This window comes from Oncorhynchus nerka, linkage group LG2, assembly GCF_034236695.1.
Source record: "Oncorhynchus nerka isolate Pitt River linkage group LG2, Oner_Uvic_2.0, whole genome shotgun sequence".
Lineage (NCBI taxonomy): Eukaryota > Metazoa > Chordata > Actinopteri > Salmoniformes > Salmonidae > Oncorhynchus > Oncorhynchus nerka.
In genome coordinates this window covers 59,026,956-59,045,273 of record NC_088397.1, presented here as the reverse complement: position 1 = coordinate 59,045,273, position 18,318 = coordinate 59,026,956, and the positions used below count along the sequence as shown (strand labels likewise).

At 41.7% G+C, this 18,318-nt stretch overlaps 1 protein-coding gene across 2 annotated transcripts in view; it reads left to right on the top strand.

Annotated features, from left to right (window-relative positions):
* LOC115138888 (immunoglobulin superfamily member 21-like) overlaps positions 1-17,150 on the top strand; it is a 270,562-nt gene extending 253,412 nt beyond the window's left edge. The window contains exons 7-10 of one of the 2 annotated variants that reach the window (XM_029676085.2): positions 5,954-6,039; positions 9,135-9,327; positions 14,481-14,519; positions 15,780-17,150. In XM_029676085.2, the coding sequence (XP_029531945.1) occupies positions 5,954-6,039; positions 9,135-9,327; positions 14,481-14,519; positions 15,780-15,862 (401 nt within the window). In that variant the 3' untranslated portion in view covers positions 15,863-17,150. Of the gene's footprint in view, positions 1-5,953; positions 6,061-9,134; positions 9,328-14,480; positions 14,520-15,779 lie in introns of both variants that reach the window. The other variant, XM_029676078.2, reaches the window with a different exon arrangement.
* The last annotated feature ends 1,168 nt before the right edge of the window (positions 17,151-18,318 follow it).

Below are 18,318 nucleotides of genomic sequence, written 5' to 3'. Positions count from 1 at the left end.
TATTTAAGCAATAAGGCACAAGGGAGTGTGGTATATGGCCAATATACCACAGCTAAGGGCTGTTCTAAGGCACGACGCATCGCGGAGTCGATTCCGCAATGCGTCGTGCCTTAGAACAGCCCTTAGCTGTGGTATATTGGCCTTATACCACAAACCCCCGGTTACCAGCGTAATTAGAAAAATAATACATGCTTTGTCATACCAGTGGCATACTGTCTAATATTCCACGACTGTCAGCCAATCAGCATTCAGTGTTCGAACCACCCAGTTTATAAATGTATACATTCATCAATCTGACTCCATTATTATGTGAATAAATGCAACAAGTCCTGTGCGAATCCTTGCATCACCGACTCAGTATGACTATAATGAACATGTCTATCTTGCACCGTTGTGCAATTATTAAGAGGCTAGATACAAATAGCTAATCCTGGCAACCAGTGTTCTAGCATTAATTTATTGAGTCAAGTAGATCAGGAATGTCAAGGTGGAACCCAAGCATATGCTATGTGTAGTGTAAATAACAACTACCTATAGACCTACTAAATGATGACTGTAAAGTCAATCAAATAATCACTCTGTAAAATTAGGAATATATTTACTCAATCCAACTAATTTGATTCATTAGTCATGAAATAATTAACACTCAAACAATTACAGTGTACATGAAATACATTATGCGTTCCAGAATAACAGAGTAAATTACTATCAACTAAATAAGATTTAACGTGGTTACACATGTCTTCAATTCAGAATAATCTCTGAGAGAAAGAAATGTGTGTCTGATACACACACGAGCTTGCTAAGAAGTCCTCAAAGTATGAGTGAATTCACTGCCCTTTTAACCAAATTCAAGCAGTGCATCCCAACCTGAATTAAGATTTATTGGCAGTTTCCTAGTGAAAATAAAAGGCAGGAGCAACACATCCAGATTACAATCTAATAAACACAATTTGAATGTTATGAACAGACAACAGGAATGTGCCTGATAACCAGTCAACCCAAAATACATCAACCAGAAAACATACAATGCAATGAGACATCGAAATTGTGTAGCTCTTTACAAGCTCTTGAAACAAACTAAACACGACAATTGAATTCACACAGTAACATTCATCTCGCCTATTTTAGCAATTGTCACACCTTTCCTGACATTAGTGACCCCAGGACGTCCGTGGGAATGTCTAGTCCTGGATATTGCCACAGCAAAGGTATGGCTCTCTCCTGTGAGATGCAAATATACAACTATCCATCCGGACAATGCCAAATTGAATCAACACGCCAGGCTAGTTACTAGACACCTCTTCGTCGCTGGCCTTCATCATCGTTCACATTTGTTTACTCTTTCTATTTTTAGCAACTACAGTAATCCCCCGTTTGGAACCTTTGAGTTGTGAAATAACAGCATTGAACCAGTGTTATAGTTACCACAAGCAGGCTCGCCAAGACGCATGCGTGATACACCAAGTCCAAGGTGTATGCGTATTTGGCCAAGGCAGTGGAGGCACTCAAGAAGATGGTCGCCCCCAGCTTGGCTTGCATGAACTGCTCATCCATGGCAGTTACAGTCCTGGAGCTCTCCTCATAGAAGGTATAGTCCCACCAGGGTGGAATGTCAGTCTTTAGAGGTACCCTGCATCGAATGCTCAGCTGTCCCATCGTGGAATCCTCCATCACCTCCATCAGAAGGTGTGGGTTAGCTGGACAATTCAGGCCCATCATCGGAGTCAGTTTGCAAATTCGATGAATCCCCACTCTTTGTGAAAGCCTTGGAAAGCATTCCAAATAGCAATACAGTGAAAGTACACACTTCAACTTGCCAACATTCTACAATGTATGAGAAATAGAGTTTACGCAGTAAATGTCTCATGAGTTGTGAATAAATTTTCCCTATCATTAATATAGAAAATAGCCAACAAAATTATCCCATCAACTATCTGGCCCAAACGGAGGACGAGTTAGTAAAAAACAAGCACAACAAAAAACCATACCATCCAGCATCATTGCAAATAAAAATTCAAACAATATACGGTGATGAACAATTATTTCTTCCCCTTCAAGAGGGATGAGTTTGGAACAAATGAGAACACTCTAAAACAATCCTTATAGTGTTGAGCAAATAGTAACATACATTTTGTAAATGCAACTTTTCATCAGTCGCCACACCTCTCCTGGCATCAGTGACCCCAGTACTTCCGTGCTAATGTTTCGTCGTGGACATTGCCACGGCGAAGGTGTGGCTCCCTCCTGTGAGATACAGCCATCCATACGGATAATGCCAAATTGAATCAACACGCCAAGCTAGTTGCATCTTTATCACTGGTTTTATAATCATTCACATTTCTTCCATCACTATTTTTCGACTACAACTCAACCAGACAATGCTGCAGGTTCTCTGTCCTCTTCTGAGTTATCGACAGTCATCCAAATCTGTAGAGTCAGAAGCTAGTCCTGCTGATGTTTGGCTGAATCACAAAGCACACCTGATGCAGAGAGCGCTGTTGTTTACTGAGAGCACTGTGTGTCCACTGACCCATCCCACAGTGCTAACAGTTCCAGGTTGACCAGTGAGGAGATTGGGTTGCTGGTCAACATCTTGGGAGAGTAGCGCTTATTTCCCTGTGAGGCCAATGCCCTCCCAGGTGCCGCAGTATGTCAGTCACATTGCATGCTGTTCTAATCAAAGGTGATGACGTTGGACGCCAACTGTAGTTGTTGGAGTGGGTCCCAGAAATTAGCCATCATCCTCTCAACGGTGCCAGCAAGCACTGTGACGCCATGGCACCAGTACTGAAAATACCTTTCGGACGGGAAGTGGGAGGTGGGAAGCAGAGAATGTAGCAATCACACTCCCCAGGTAACTGGACAAGTGACATCTTCATCATGGACTTGAGACCACTTATAGTGTAATACTGTAATTTTGATGTGTATGATGAGCTTGATTCAATGTCAAATAGGCCTAACTCAATGCAAGAGCTGGACTATAGTTTCCCCAGTTCTGTCCAGTTCTTTCAGATAATTGTTTTTCCACATTTAGGTAGCCTGACTTAGATCCATTTCATTTCAACATAGTAACTGTAGGGAGTCGTTGTTGTCATTGAGGTATGTATTGACAAGCTTCTCTCTTGTCTTGCATCTATCTCACCACTCTGTGCTCTACGCGGTAACGCCACAATCTAATTCACATCTCTGGAAGATAGTAACAGAAATAGAAGGAAGGAGATCATGTTATCTAAAAGGGTCACCTGACTTGATAGACTGTACATTGAACAAAAATATAAATGTAACATGCAACCATTTCAATGATTTTACTGAGTTACAGTTCAAATAAGGAAAGCAGTCAATTGAAATAAATTAATTAGCCACTAATTTATGGATTTCTCATGACCGGGAATACAGATGTGCATCTGTTGGTCACAGATAACTTTTTTTTTTAAGTAGGGGTGTGGATCAGAAAACCAGTCAGTATTTGGTGTGACGACCATGCTCATCTCCTTTGCATAGAGTTGATCAGGCTGTTGATTGTGGCTTGTGGAGTGTTGTCCCACTCCTCTTCAATGGCTGTGCGAAGTTGCTGTATATTGGCAGAAACTGGAATACACGTCTATCCAGAGCATCCCAAACATGCTCAATGGGTGAAATGTCTGAGTATGCAGGCCAGAACTGGGAAATGTTCAGCTTCCAGGAATTGTGTACAGATCCTTGCGCATTACCGTGCTGAAACATGAGGTGATGACTGCGGATGAATGGCACTACAATGAGTCTCTGTGCATTCAAATTGCCTTTGATAAAATGCAATTGCGTCCGTTGTCTGTAGCTTATGCCTGCACATACCATAACCCAACTGCCACCATAGGGAACTCTGTTCACAACGTTGACTTCAGAAAACCACTCGCCCACACAATGCCATACACGCTGTCTGCCATCGGCCCATTACAGTTGAAATTGGGATTCATCTGTGAAGAGCACTTCAGTGAGCATTTGCCCACTGAAGTCAGTTACAATGCCGAAATGCAGTCAGGTCATGACCCTGTTGAGGACAACAAACAAGCAGATTAGTTTCCCTGAGACAGTTTCTGACAGTTTGTGCAGAAATTCTTTGGTTGTGCAAACCCACAGTTCCATCAGGTCTCAGACGATCCCGCAGGTGAAGAAGCCAGATGTGGAGGTCCTGGGCTGGCGTTGTTACACGTGGTGTGTTGTGAGGCCGGTTGTGAGGCCGGTTGGACGTACTGCCAAATTCTCTAAAATGACGTTGGAAGCGACTTATGGTAGAGAAATGAACATTAACATTTAATCCCTGCAGTCAGCATGCCAATTGCGCTCTCACTCAAAACGTGAGACATCTGTGGCATTGTGTTGTGTGACAAAACTGCACATTTTAGAGTGGCATTTTATTTTTCCCAGCACAAGGTATCTTGGCAAAGGAGAAATGCTCACAAACAGGGATGTAAATAAATTTGTGCCAAAAAATGTAGAGAAATAAGCTTTTTGTTCGTTTTTCTGGGATCCTTTATTTCAGCTCATGAAACATGGGACCAACACTTTACATATTGCGTTTATATTTTTGTTCAGATATTTTCAAATGTGATGGAAGATCTCCTAATCCATTAGCCAGATGCAGGGTAAGAATCAGTGTCTGCCCAAGAAAAGGCATGCTTCATTAGTTCCAGCCGACGCTTTGTGACGTGATTTATGGGTGGAATTTAGGTCATTTATCTGTTTATTTATTTATTTTAGTTTCGCTCATCAATTGAAACAAGCACATTGTGATTTATATTGAGAAGAGTGAATTTGATTCATTGTAAGGTTCCTGAATAACTAGATGTTGGCGTGCATATCTGACCTATTTAGGATTCCCCTCGTCCAACCAAATCTCATTACTTCTATTTGGTTCATTGTCTAACATAAGGGATCAGAAAGCGTGCTATATGGTTATCTAGAGGGAAATTGTCAGTCAACTGAAGCGAAGCAGAACCAGTTTATGCAGGCCCAATTTAAGCCCCTACGACTACCACTTCACCACAGAATTACAATTTGTCCTCCTGCTACAATGCTGTATAGTACATCACTAAGGTTGCATAGTTTAATCTTAAATGGATGACACTCAATCTTAAAGCTGCAATATGTACATTTTTGGGAGACCTGATCAAATTCACATAGAAATGGGAGGTATAGATCTTACTGAAAGCAAATCTAAGAAGCGGTAGATATGTTCTATGTACGCTATTTCTATGCTTCCCGTTCTTAAGTTTTGATTTTTAGTCTTTTACTTTCAGTTTTGTACTCCAGCTTCAAACAGCTGAAAATACAACGTCTTTGGTTATTGAACAGATATTTCACAGCGGTTTAGATTGTACAATGAGTCTCTACAAGTGTTTCCCAAACTCGGTCCTGGAGACCCCAAGGGGTGCACATTTAGTTTTTTTCCCCTAGCACTACACATCTGACTCAAATAATCAAAGCTTGATTATTTCTGCATATTGCACCTTTAAATCATATGCAAATCATTCAATGTCTTCATTCAATCTCTGCTCCATACATAATCCATATAGGCCCCTCTGAAAGTGAACAATATGAAAGCTTCCCTGTCCCTTCTCCTGAAACTCCCATTGTTTCAATAGGAACCTAATGGATACCATCTGGGGGCTCCGTCTGTGCTAAGACAAGGGAATTAGTTCTCTCGCTGCCACCACACTCCTACTGGTGCGCTCCCATTCTCCTCCAGTAATGACTGTCTATCCAATTTAGTCCCCTCTCTCTCCAAGGCGGAATAAATCTGCAGTGGCCCTAGCTGTGGATGAAAGGACATGGAGGTCCCGAGGAAATTGTATTCGCCTCCATCTCCTCTTCTTCCCTCCAAACAAAATAGGTACCTCCTGTATTTACTTGACATGCCACTGGGTTGACACTTCTTTTCTCTTTTCTTTCTCTTTCTCTCTCTCTCTCCCAGCGGCTCCTAAGGGCCCCAAGCTTTTGATGACCCCCACCAGGGCAAAGGTAGGGGATACGGTGCGCATCACCGTGCAAGGATTCCAGGTAGGCGCTGGGGTTCCTGGGGTAAGTGCATGGGGGTTTATGAAACCGGAGGGCCATGTTCAGTTTGGGATAGGACGGGATAGGGAGATGTGCAGTTAAGCCTGTCGAGTTTTCTGATATAGTGGCCATTCTTACAGGGTGAGAGATATACCATACGTCTTCTCGGTATAAGGCTAGCATAATGTTTCTTGTTTGGAAAAAATCATAAGTGCACTATTGGAAAAAGTGACTTGTTAGAATTTTGGGGGAATTGTTTTATCTTTTCACATGTATTTTTTCAATGTGGGGTTCTGACTATGCCTCAAGGCAATAAACTATTTCAATGAGAAATAAATAACCCATTCAAAATCTGTTTGTTTATGGATAGCTCCAATTCTCTGATGTTTTTATTTTATTTTCTTAAGTCTATCTCCTTAAGGCATGCATCTCAAGCTAGCTGTTAGAGGATTGCTCAGCAGAGCAGAGTTTGGGTTTGTACCTGCTAGAGCATTCCAGTCAGGAGATTGTCCTTGTGTAACTATCATCCTCTGCCCCCAAAAATGATATGTTTCCAGTAGTAGCTGATCCCCATCTCAGTGACAGGAATAGGGATGCCACGGTGTTGGCGCTGCCTGCTAGAGCCAACCAGGTGGAGAGTACAAGGCCAATTCTGATAGGCCATGCTAATGGACCAGCACACCAATCACCTTTGTTACTTTTCATTCACTGCTTCATGAATTTCTGGGCATGATAGCGCTGTGTGTTTTTATAAAGTGTTTGTTTTTCATTGCTTTATTCTGGTTTGCTACTTTCAATCTAATAATGGCACTTATTCGGTGCCTTGGGTTTAGTGTAGCAGTTTAGAGTCTGGGCAGATGTATACGACTATCTCCACCCATTAATGTCATATTATTTGAAGATCTCCTTTGAATAGTGTTAAGAATGGTCACTATAAACAGGCTTGACTGGGACATAGAGCCAATTGGGCCCTTCGGAAACAAACATCCGTGCATGGAGATTCATCCCAAAGAAAATCTCCCTTATCCTTCACTGGACCAAGGCTTTAGGGTTTCACTAGTAGATAAGATTTAGTGCTAAGACATATACCTCTCTTGTCTTCTCATTGTGTGATAAAAAAAGATATCAGTATCCCCTACGGTTTATAATATCAGAATTATACATAATCACACAGGGTGGGCTTTTAGTTTTCTTTCCACTTGATATGCTTTGTCCCCACTCTGTATTAATCCATATGAAGATAAGAAAGGCCCTGGTGCTTTTATTGGAGCTGTCTTTTTCATTTAGGCTCTGTAATGCCGTTGGGGATATGTGATAGGACCTTTCATGTTTTTTTTATCTTGATAGAACCTTATGCCATGACTGCCCCTGATCAACAAACTACTTTCACTTCTGTCACCATGTGAATTCTTTGGTTTCAGAACTCCTATCAGGGCAGTCATTTTTAAAGGTTACACAAATCACACTAGCTTAGTCAGAATGATGACACACCAGCTCCTTAAAGGCATACATTCAGTTCATTAAAGCATTTCTACAGTATGGGTCACACAGTGACAAGAGTCAAGTCGTGGTATTTTCTTTAAGACCCTGTGCAGTCAAAAACGTAATTTATCTGTGTTTATATACATTTTCAATTGTGAAATGATAATCATTTCCTTGTAGTGTGCGAGCTGTTTGAAAAGACTACCTGAAATGTCAGCCTGTTTTGGTGGGATGGAGTTTTGGCCTGCCTGGTGACGTCACAAGGCGGCAAATTAGTTAATAGACCAATAAGAAAGAGAGTTTCAAACCTCTGCCTATAAAAGCTAGTTTTCAGTTTTCCACTCCCCACTCAGACCACTTTCAAACAGTCCTAGCTAAATTCTTGCTTGAGAAACTGCTCTTGCTAATAAGCAATTTTTTGATTGTTTTTGACCATTTTCATTAAAAATAATCACGGTAATATACTTAATTGTTACCCTGAAATGATTTGATATTGAGATAAAAACGGTTGCATTGGGCCTTTATTAAAAGGGCTGGGAGGTCACATTTCAAAATGGTAAAAGAAAATCTAGTCAGACTATCAATAGTTTATCTCAATGGAATTTCATTCTGTTGCATCACACTTCAGGAATAGACATCTATCTTTTTCTGGCCTTTCGCTCAAGATGTATGACAGCAACATTCTTGGCCCTCGGCCCTGCAGTATAAACTAGATGAAACTGGGTTCCCTAGCTGGATTCACAGAAACAGAAGAAACGCCTGTCCTTCTTTGACAATGTGTGAAGTGATCATAATTCCTGATGGTGTTTTGTTCCCTTTGAATAACATTTGAGCGCCACAACCCCGCGTTGCACTTTACTACTAAACGCCCTCTCCTCCTCTACTGACATGTTCTCCAGCTGTTTTGATTTGAATAACATGTCTGTATCCAGCAGATGGCAGAAAAGACATCCAGAGGAGTACAGCAGAAAGGCTTCTTCCCTCAGAGGGAGAATTATATGACATTTTGAAAAGGGGAATATTTTGAAACTGGGAAATTTCTTGAGAGGCATGAGCATTTGAAAACATTGGAAAATGTAAATCAAATCATATTTTATTTGTCACATGCTTCGTAGGTGTACACTAACAGTGAAATGCTTACTTAGGGGTCCTTTTCCCAACAATGCAGAGCAAAATATAAAAAAACAAAGATATATATATATTTTTAAATGGTAACAGAGAAATAAATACATAGTAAATAACGAATAACAATAAGGAGTTAAAATAACAAGGCTAAATACAGGGAGAACCAGTACTGAGTCGATGTGCAGGGGAAGGAGGTCATTGAGGTAGCTACTGTATGTAAATATAGTAGTAGTAAGTGACTAGGCAACAGGATAGATAATAGGCAGCAGCAGCGTATGTGGTGATTTCAAAAGTGTGTTTGTGTGAGTGTGTGTGTGGCGTCAGTATGTAGTGTTGATTATTAATTCATACTGCTAACGTACCATTGCATTAGGGAATTGAGCTTGTATTATTCATGTAGCCTTTTGCTCTTAATCTCTTGACTGGGACTTAAACTTTTTCCCCTCTTATCCAACCCTCCCTCACACACACTTGTGGTGGTCTGTTAATAGAATGAGGTGTTTCCTGAGCCCCTCTTCACCTGGACCCGGGTCGGGGGCCGTCTGCTTGACGGGAGTGCTGAGCGGGATGGGAAGGAGCTGATTCTGGAGCGAGTGCCAGCCGAACTCAACGGCTCCATGTACCGCTGCACGGCCCAGAATCCTCTGGGCTCCACGGACACGCACACCCGCCTCATCGTCTTTGGTATGTGTCCAAACTCATTACCATATTCTGTCATCCTAGAGGGCATTGCAGAGAATCACAAATGTAGTACTTGTTCTTGTTCATGGTATGTTTTATTCCCACTAGTCAAAGGAATATCCTCATTCAAATTTCAAACACCATTAAAATTGTGTTTCAACTGTTAATATTATGCATCCACATACTCTGAAGTATTAAGCAATGCATTTATGTAAAAAATATATATTTATCTGCCCATTTTTAGATATGAATTATCAATGCGAACTAAGTGCATGAGTAATAAGTGATTGTATCACTAAATGACTCAGCAATGCCTCTAGTACAAAGGCTGATTTATGCAAGTGAGTAATGCCCCTCATGTGGTTGAGTAGAAATCCAACAGCCATGGGAATCCCACAAGCAGCATGTAATTTACCCATTCTCTCCAACACTGACTACTAATAATCACATGAAAGGCCCATAATAGAATAAATGATCTTTGTTGTTGACAGTGTCATCTCTTTGTTCAACGACCCACCTTGAGCAAGCTAGATCAGTCTTTTCATGATATGCTGCTATTTATCGCAGTGCCAAAGTCCTGAGTTTGCTTTAGTTGATGTGGGAGTTGGCTTGCTTCCTGACTCTATTACTGCTGTATGTCCTGCTGCCCTGGTGTGTTTGCCCTTGGGCCCTGTGGAATGACTGCTTCCTGCGTGAGAACTTGATCAGAGGCCTGTCAATCATAGCTGCTCTGTTTTAATCAAAACCGCTGCAACGAGAATGAAGGTCTTCTCCCCTGTATTATATATTATCTACTCTTGTGTTAGAGATAACTGCCATGCAAGAGTTGGAATTTATATATATATATATGGACATGTGTGTAGCTACCGCAGGACAATCAGAGGGTAAATCAGCTCAGGTCCATTCAGCAGAGAAGGCCATTCCACACAGTAATCTGCCTGCACTGCCATTAAGAAATGATCTGTCCATCGTTTGATGAATCCGCACCCGGACATCCTCCAGTGAGCAATGTTTAAAAAATATGGTAGTGAAACTGTCTCTTTGGGAAGGTGTTACCTTTGGGAGCGTTTTGGTAGAAAGAACACTAATGCCTATTTAACACCCTGATGCTATGTGCAGAATGTTGGCTGTCTGTGTGTCTATGTCTCTGTCCTAGTATAGATGGCTTCCACTCATGTTTAGAGGAGCAGAATGGTGATTGAGTGACCTTGAAACCGTCCCCCGCGGCCTTGAAATGGGACACTTCCCACTGAGCCGAGATGTCAATTCAACATCTATTCCACATTACTTCGGTGTAACTTCAATTAACAATGACATGGAAACAACGTTGATTCAACCAGTGTGTGCCTAGTGTGTTCTCTCTCCAGGGGCAGAGTGGATATTTGGAGCTCTGCTCTCTTGGCAAACTGTTCATTATACATCATCAGGTATAACAGAGTATAAGGATGGCATGCTATTGAGACTCTCCACTGGCAGAAAGCAGTTCTCATATCTTGATCATGAACATATCCACGTACCCTTGGTGATTACACTGAAGTGACTCATCAAATCAAATGTTATTTGTCACAAGCTTCGTAAACAACAGGTGTAGACTGACAGTGAAATACTTACTTATAGGCCTTTCCCAACCATGCAGAGAGAAAGAAAATTGATAAATAATACAAAAAGTTATAAATAACATGTAATAATAATAGTAATAATAAATACACAATGAGTATCGATAACTTTTCTATATACATGGGGTTCCAGTATCGAGTTTATGTGCAGGGGTATGATGTAATTGAGGAAGATATGTACATACAGTGTCTTCAGAAAGTATTCATACCACTTGACGTATTCCACATTTTGTTGTGTTACAGCCTGAATTCAAAATGTATTCAATATTTTTTTTTTCACCCATATACACAAAATACCTCATAATGACAAAGTCAAAACATGGTTTTAGAAATGTTTGCAAATGTTTTGAAATTGAAAAACAGAAATGTCTCATTTCCATAATTATCCACACCCCTGAGTCCATACTTTGTAGAAGCATCTTTGGCAGCAATTACAGCTGTGAGTCTTCCTAGGTAAGTCTCTAAGAGCTTTCCAAACCTGTATTGTGCAACATTGGCCAATTATTATTTTAAAAAGTATTCAAGCTCTTTCAAATTGGTTGTTGTTCATTGCTAGACAATCATTGTCAGGATTTTCCATAGATTTTCAAGTAGAGTTAAGTCAAAACTGTAACTCGGCCACTCAGGAACATTCACTGTCTTTTTGGTAAGCAACTCCAGTGTAGATTTGGCCTTGCGTTATTGCCCTGCTGAATGGTGAATTAATTTGCCTGTATCTTTGTACTGACTGGGTGTATTGATACACCATCCGAAGTGTAATTAATAACTACACCATGCTCAAAGTGATATTCAGTGTGCTTTTTAAAATTTTCTCCAATAGGTGCCATTCTTTGCGACGCATTGGAAAACCTCCCCGGTCTCTGTGGTTGAATCTGTGCTTGATATTCATTGCTAGACAAAGGGACCTTTCAGATAATTGTTTGTGTGGGGTACAGAGATGAGGTAGTCATTAAAAAATCATGTTAAACACTAGTATTGCACACAGAGTAAGTCCATACAACATATGTGACTTGTTAACTAACTATTTAGCAGTGATATGGCTTGGGGTAGAAGCTGTTCGGGGTCCTGTTGGTTCCAGACTTGCATCTGTACCCCTTGCTGTTCGGTAGCAGAGACCAAGTCTATGACTTGGGTGGCTGGAGTTTTTGACAATTTTTAAGGCCTTCTTCTGACATCGCCTGGTATAGAGGTCCTGGATGGCAGGGAGTTCGGCCCCGGTGATGTACTGAGCCATACGCACAATCCTCTGTTTGGCCCTGCGGTCAGATGCCAAGCAGTTGCCATACCAAGCGGGGATACAGCCAGTCAAGATGGTCCCAATGGTGAAGCTGTAAAACGTTTTGAGGATCTGAGTACCCACGCTAAACCATCTTGAGGGGGAAAAGACGTTGTTGTGCCCTCTTCACGACTGTGTTGGTGTGTCTGGACATGACACATTATATATGCGACTGGTTTCAGGAAACTAGGCGTATGTCACAAGTCACGACTTCACAGGAGAGCCGTTTGAACGAACATTTTTTTTTTTTTTTAATCAAAATGCGTTTACAAGTTTATCAACTTTCAAAGCAGAATTACTTCCCCATTGTTCTTCGAAAATGCAGTGTATGACATACCCTTTTGTAGATCTGAGTCTCTACTTTTTGACAATGTAAAAAAAAAACATTTCAAATTTTGCTACATAAGACCGAATCCAGGTGGTGAGTCGCATCGTTCACACCCTCTTAAGCCTTAACGCTACAGAATACAATGACATTGTAGATGATTCTGTGCTTCCAACTTTGTGGCAACAGTTTTGGGAAGGCCCATTCCGGTTTCAGCATGATAATTCCACAGTGCACAAAGCGAGGTCCATACAGACATGGTTTGTCAAGATCAGTGTGTAAGAACTTGACTGGCCTGCACAGAGCCCTGACCTCAACTCCATCGAACACCTTCGGGATGAATTGAAATGCTGACTGCGAGCTAGGCCTAATCGCCCAACATCAGTGCCCAACCTCACTAATGCTCTTGTAGCTGTTTGGAAACAAGCTCTCGACCCGCTGCACTACAGCCCCGTCGATGTAAATGGGGGTGTGCTCGTCCCCCCGTTTCCTGTAGTCCATGATCAGCTCCTTTGTCTTGCTGATGTTGAGGGAGAGGTTGTTGTCCTGGCACCACACTGCCAGGTCTCTGACCTCCTTCCTATAGGCCGTTTCATCTTTCCAGTGATCAGGCCTACCACCATTGTGTCGCCAGCAAACTTAATAATGGTGTTGAAGTTTGCACCTCAATGCAGACATGGGTGAACAGGGAATACAGGAGGGGACTAAGCACACACACCTGAGGGGCCCTCATGTTGGTGGATGTGTTGTTGCATACCCTCACCACTTGGCCCCTCTGGAAGTCCAGGATCCAGTTGCAGAGGGAGGTGTTCAGTCCCAGGTTTCTTAGCTTAGTGATGAACTTGGAGAGCACTATGGTGTTGAACACTGAGCTGTAGTCAATGAACAGCATTCTCACATAGGTGTTCCTCTTGTCCATGTGGAGAGGGCTGTGTGGAGTGCAGTATATATTTCATAATCTGTGGATCTGTTGGGGCAGTATGTGAATTGGAGTGGGTCCAGGGTGTCTGGGATGATGATGTTTACGTGAGGTATGACCAGCGTTTCAAAGCATTTCATAGTTACAGATGTGAGTGCTAAGGGGCGATAGTCACTTAGACAGGTTACCTTGGAGTTGTTGGGCACAGGGACTATGGTGTTATGCTTGAAACATGTAGGTATTGCAGACTAGGTCAGGGAGAGGTTGAACATTTCAGTGAAGACACTTGCCAGCTGGTCAGTGCATGCTCTGAATACGCGTCCTGGTAATCCGTCTGGTGCTGCAGCCTTGTAAATGTTAACCTGTTTAAGGTCTTACTCAGCAGTGAAGAGGCTGGCTGTCACAAACACACTGATTTATCTCTGTCTTTGTGGACTGGGTAGGGAAATCGCATGTGGATGCTAATAGATCAGCAGTTTCTTTTCTGCTATTGCCCTCTTGCCCCACCTAACTGCTGCTCTAACTTACCAGAGAGCCCAATGTCCACAGCTCTATTAATACAGGCTCACCAGCGGGATGTCATTTAACATGAGCTTAAGGAACGTAGAGTTCAGCTTCATTAGACCCCCTACCCATGTCAGCTCACTATTTTCTCATCATCTTCTTTTCCCTTTCTCTGTCTGTCTGTCTGTCTGTCTGTCTGTCTGTCTGTCTGTCTGTCTGTCTGTCTGTCTGTCTGTCTGTCTGTCTGTCTGTCTGTCTGTCTGTCTCTCGCTCTCGCTCTCGCTCTCTCAATTCAAAGGGCATTATTGGCATGGGAAACATATGTTTACATTGCCAAAGCAGTGAAATAGATAATAAACAAAAGTAAAATAAACAATAAAAAATGAACAGTAAACATTACACTCTCAAAGTTTTTAGTGTAATAGTATCATATTATGGCTGTACAGTGTTAAAACAATATCTTTCTCTCTCTTTCTGTTTACCCTCTCTCTATTTTCCCTTCATCTCTATCAACAGAAAATCCTGCCATGATGAAAAACACTCAGAATACGAACAGTAAGTATGGCACCCATGAAGACCACTCACAGAGAAAGTTTATTTTGTAGTCTTTTAAAGAGCATTTCTCCTTTTGAATGTTGTTTTTCTCACACATTTTTGAAGATGTATTTGAATACATTTGAGATGACAAGCATGCAATCTGTATCCAAAATGGGACAGTAACAAATGACTAGCTACTAGCTACTTCTTGGTTAGGGTTTGATGGACAGACACACTGACGACAGGTGAACACTGTCTGTCATTCTATCGTCAACAGAAATCTCTCCCCCTATGTTCAGATACAATACTCCTTCATTCACTATCCACTTGTATACATTTGTGAGAACTGTGAGATTGGGGTTATTTCATACACACTGTGGGGCCTCATTTGCAGCACCTCCAATTATCATATGTTAAAGATGAGGGATTGTCAAAAAAAAGCGCAGAGGGATATGATGGTTCTCTTTCTCAGTCTCTCTCTCTCTGCTGCTTTGCTTGCCATATCTTACGGATGTAAATTTTAATATGCAAATGATCCGGCAGGAGCAGGTTTGCCACAGCAAGGACAGAATCAGGTCAGTGAGGAAGGTACCGATCGCGGAGCGAGGCGCAGATATGCCTCGCATGCAAGTCAAATTGGTGTAGAACATGGCCCCGAGAGGTCGCCGCACACGTGTCTGATCGCTCAGTGGCTGATCTGCCAACTCCTCCCTCTGTGTGTGTGGGAAGTCCACCCTATCTGTCAGTCAGCACAGAGGCCACAGCAGAGAACAGCAACAAACCACATACCTTTTAAGGGCCACCATCCATCTCTGTCAGAGTTTCAACCCTCTCGCTGTCCTAACAAATGTTTTAGAATATTGATGATAATGGAAATTAACTGAGGTATAGAGACGCATGGGAAGTGGGGCAGTGGCCCGTAGTAGTTGTTTATTGCAATCCTACTTAGTTCTTGTAGTTCTAGAAGGAATATCATGTTTATCATCATTAACATCAGTGGAGAATGTGGTTAAGTTGACATAAAAGCAAAGAGCCAGGATTCCCAATTGCCCTTGATTTGAAAGGCTTTACCGAGACATAATATCTGACCAGATCTGCTCTGGCAGTACATGATTTGGTTGCATTCATTTTTATTACATAGAAAGGAAATTATGACCTGACCAAGAAGTAACTGACCAATCAGTGTTTTTATTGAGATTAAAGTCTGTTTTGTCTAGTGACTGGCAATTATAAATAGTGATTGTATCTGACTCTTCTCTCTTTTTCTGGCCCTTGCAGATGGAGCCCCTCGCGTGGATGTAGTCGGACTAATATGGATGGTGCTGTCCCTGGCCCTCACAGTGACTGTGGAACTGACGTGAACCCTCCCAGCCAACACACAGGCTGTATACACACACAATTCACACACAACACACAGTAGACCCACAGAGACACACACACACACACACACAAACAATCCCAAGCCTTTCCAACACACATACACACACCACATACACATACACATACCACCCAAAACACCACCACACCACAAACAGACACACATACAACCACACCACACAGTCCTGCAAGCCTTTTCCAGTCATCCAACCTGCCCTCCATGCATCAGTCTTTCAGGAGCCAGTGCCACCACCCGATGGGCCTCTACTCTGTTTTTGAAATGAAATAATAACAAAGATTATAATATAAAGAAAACAACTTCCTGAACATGAGAATAACCACCTCCAGTATACCCCTTCCCCCGACCACACCTTCTTTTTGTTTCTTGTCACACCTCTGCCTGTTGATCAATAAAATTAGTTGTTAAAAAAGGAAAATAAAAAGCATTTGGGTTTGTTTTGATATGTTCAAATGTTGCAAGTGTGAAGAGAGACACTGAGCCGACGAGTGTGGGAGGGCCAACCAGTTGTCCCATTCACTGGGCTGTGTTGTACCCAGTCTTTAAGCTACACATAAACAACTGGGAACAAATGTGAACGCTCAATGAGCACATTCTTTTTTATCACGATTACAGGTATTTCTTTTCTTGGATGGCTTGGAATGTACAAGAGGACTAAATGCAAAGAGAAAATGGAAAATCTCCTTTTTGAGTGTATTTTGTGTACATCTGTGTAAATATTGAAGATAATCAAAGAGGTTTTATGGGTTCAGGTTAGGATTGGTTGGTGAAGAGTTGGGAGGGTTTGCAGCAGCTCACAGCCTTTGTTTGTATTTTCTCATCCTTTATCGCTGTTTCAAGAGATAATCCTATAGGCTGTCAGGACAGAACAGTTTACAGCCTTTTGATCCCATTCATTCAGTCTCTACATCTGTGTGACAAGTTTGAAAATGAGGACAGAAAAAACAATGCAAATATCCTACATTATGTCTGCCGTTTTGGATTTGTAGTGCATGTGACGTTTGACAATTCGTTCTCCTTTTTCGTGTTTTGCAGTGGTCAACACTGCATCTCATTGTCACTGGCCTGTAAATCCAGTTATTTACTTGTTACATACTTAAGTGACATTGCATTATGTACAATATGTAACTCTTCCCCCTGACATCTCCTAGTAGGATCATGTTAGCCACCATTTCAGGAAGATGCTCACCTGAAGCAGAGTGCTAACAAGGTTGTTGCATTTGTTTCATATCACCTGTATTAAAATGGAGAGATTATCAAATAATCTGCCTTGACTTTACTTCTACAACCTAAGGGTGTTTTAAATGACATACAGTAAAACGGCCTTACTCTCTTTACTATGGGAGATAGATAGGCCTACCTAATCATTTATTTGATCACATATTGGATAACAGGTTAATATACATACATGACCTTTAGAATACTCATATTCCAATATATGAGGAAAAATGAAGAATCTATGCAAATGTCCTCTCAACACATCAACTATGACTTTCTCTATTTTGGGGCCATGACAAAGTGTATATGGAGGTATTTGGCAGGAATATTTGATGACCTTCCAGAGGTCAAGAGATTATCCCTTGGGCCTTTTCTTTACAGAAGATCTACAATAAAATATTTCAAGTTCAGTTTCTGGAAATAATTAGGTTGGAATATACAGTATTCTGACACGGACATTAACCCCTTTATGCTGATCTGGATACAGTGGGGTCCAAAATGATTGACACCCTCGTAAAAATGAGCCAAAAATTACTGTATAAAATAAAGAATTCATATACAGAGCTAATCTATATATACCAAAGCATGACAGGTGTACAAAATCGAGCACACAGACAAGCAATCTCCATAGACAAACATTGGCAGTAGAATGGCCTTACTGAAGAGCTCAGTGACTTTCAATCGTCTGTCCTCGGTTGCAACATTCACAAATGAGTTCCGAACTGCCTCCGGAAGCACAAGAACTGTTCGGCGGGAGCTTCATGAAATGGGTTTCCATGGCCGAGCAGCCGCACACAAGCCTAAGATCACCATGCACAATGTCAAGCGTCGGCTGGAGTGGTGTAAAGCTCACCTCCATTGGACTCTGAAGCAGTGGAAATGCGTTCTCTGGAGTTATGAATCACACTTCACCATCTGGCAGTCCGACAGACGAATCTGGGTTTGGCAGATGCCTGCACAAATGCATAGTGCCAACTGTCAAGTTTGGTGGAGGAGGAATACTGATCTGGTGCTGTTTTTCATGGGTCAGGCTAGGCCTCTTAGTTCCAGTGAAGCGAAATCTTCAGAATACAATCTTCAGAATACAATTACATTCTAGAGGATTCTGTGCTTGGGGAAGGCACTTTCCTGTTTCAGAATGACAAAGCCCCATGTAACAAAGCGAGGTCCATAAACATTTCTTATGTAGAGATCGATGTGGAA